Source organism: Atta cephalotes (assembly GCF_000143395.1).
Source record: "Atta cephalotes unplaced genomic scaffold scaffold00047, whole genome shotgun sequence".
In the NCBI taxonomy this organism is placed as follows: Eukaryota; Metazoa; Arthropoda; class Insecta; order Hymenoptera; family Formicidae; genus Atta; species Atta cephalotes.
This window is the reverse complement of record NW_012130111.1, coordinates 1,509,995-1,511,672: the sequence shown is the minus strand read 5'-3', so window position 1 is coordinate 1,511,672 and position 1,678 is coordinate 1,509,995. Positions and strand designations below refer to the sequence as shown.

General features: G+C 27.7%; 1 protein-coding gene across 1 annotated transcript in view; it reads left to right on the top strand.

Moving 5' to 3' along the window:
* LOC105622614 (orcokinin peptides type A-like) overlaps positions 1-1,334 on the top strand; it is a 20,113-nt gene extending 18,779 nt beyond the window's left edge. Inside the window, exon 4 of the mRNA XM_012204031.1 lies at positions 1,127-1,334. Coding sequence (XP_012059421.1) covers positions 1,127-1,334 — 208 coding nt within the window. The remainder of the gene's footprint in view (positions 1-1,126) is intronic.
* The last annotated feature ends 344 nt before the right edge of the window (positions 1,335-1,678 follow it).

Below are 1,678 nucleotides of genomic sequence, written 5' to 3'. Positions count from 1 at the left end.
TATATATATATATATATATATATATATATATATATATATCTTTGGTGCATTTTATATTAATCATAAATATTTTTTAATTATAATTTTAACGATTTTAATTGCAATGAAACTTTTCTAACATGTCACATATTGCAGTTATATTGTATTAAAGTAAATTAAAATAGTCCTTTTTTTACAAATTTTTAAACATTGTGAAATGATAAAAAATTTGATAAAAATCACAACGTTCAAAGAATTATAAAAAATGATTTATCCTTGTTTCATACATTTTTATTGTTGAATAATATTATTGTTGTCTACATCTGTTTTTCAGAGTTTGATCATGTAATCAACTTTACTTTACAATTACTTAGTAAAACTATTTTTAAATGACATTTTAAAAAAATAATAGATTTTGTAAAATAGAATGTTGATAAAAGAAGCTGCTGTTTCTTTCTGATTGATTAAGAAACGTGAACGCAACTTCCAATAGTGTAATATGAGCGTTAGTTTGTCGTTCTTTTTTGCTTCAATATACTTTTATAAATGTTGAATGTCAGGTATCATCGCAATGGACATTCAATTACGTTTATCCGAGTTCATTGAAAAAAAGAAAGAAGAAAAGAATATTTGTTGCTATTGAACTTCGCTTCTAGCTAGTCTAACTTATAAGCATTCATACGTTCTACATTGTATCTGACTAGTTTCATTGAAAACTCCTTCTTTCTAATAATTTTCTAATAAATTTCAGAAAAAAGGATTATATTATATTGTATTGTATATATATATATATATATATATATATTGTATGTTTGTATAGTAGTAGTTTATGTCAGTAGTTTATTTAGTATGTCATATTCACAAGCACATTTACAGATAAAGAAAAATCGATTTTGTAAACATCTCGTGAAAACTAAAAAAAGTGAAAGCTATATTGTTTTAACTTAAAAAATAAATTAAAAAACAATGAATATAAAATTTCATTTAAATTACATCTTTTTTCTGTCGGTCCAAATTCTGTACCTCTCTAAAATTTATTGCGTTTTTAAAACAAACGTCGTTTATATAACATTTCGTTTTTAAATAAAATATTCGAGATTAAAAGAGATATTCTTACATATTAGTTACAGTATATTCATTATTACAGGCGACCCAGCGTGATGAATGTACGGCCTGGCAATTTCGACGAGATCGACCGATCGGTATTCGATCATTTCTCAAAGAGGAACATCGATGAGATCGATACTGCATTCGACAGCCTCTTTAAGCGGAACTTCGATGAAATCGATCGAGCTGGTTGGGGCGGATTTGTCAAAAGACTCAATAATTATCTGGCAGACAGGCAGCAACGTTAATTAAAAGCAAAATAAAAGAGGGAAAGTAGCGAGATAAAGGATAAGAAAGAGCGAAAAAGGGAGGCAAAAATAAGCTCATTGAGAAACATCACAGAATGCGAACTGTATACACTTGCTGTAATTAAAAAAAAAAAAATCGTGTAATCTATGCGAAACTTCAGAAGATATTTGACATTAATGAAATTAAAATCATCCCTTTATCATTGCTCCTCTAATAGATACAAATTTAAAATTGAACTTATATATTACATTATGAAACGTACACACACACACACACACACACACACACACACACACACACACACACACACACACACACACACACACACACACACACACACACA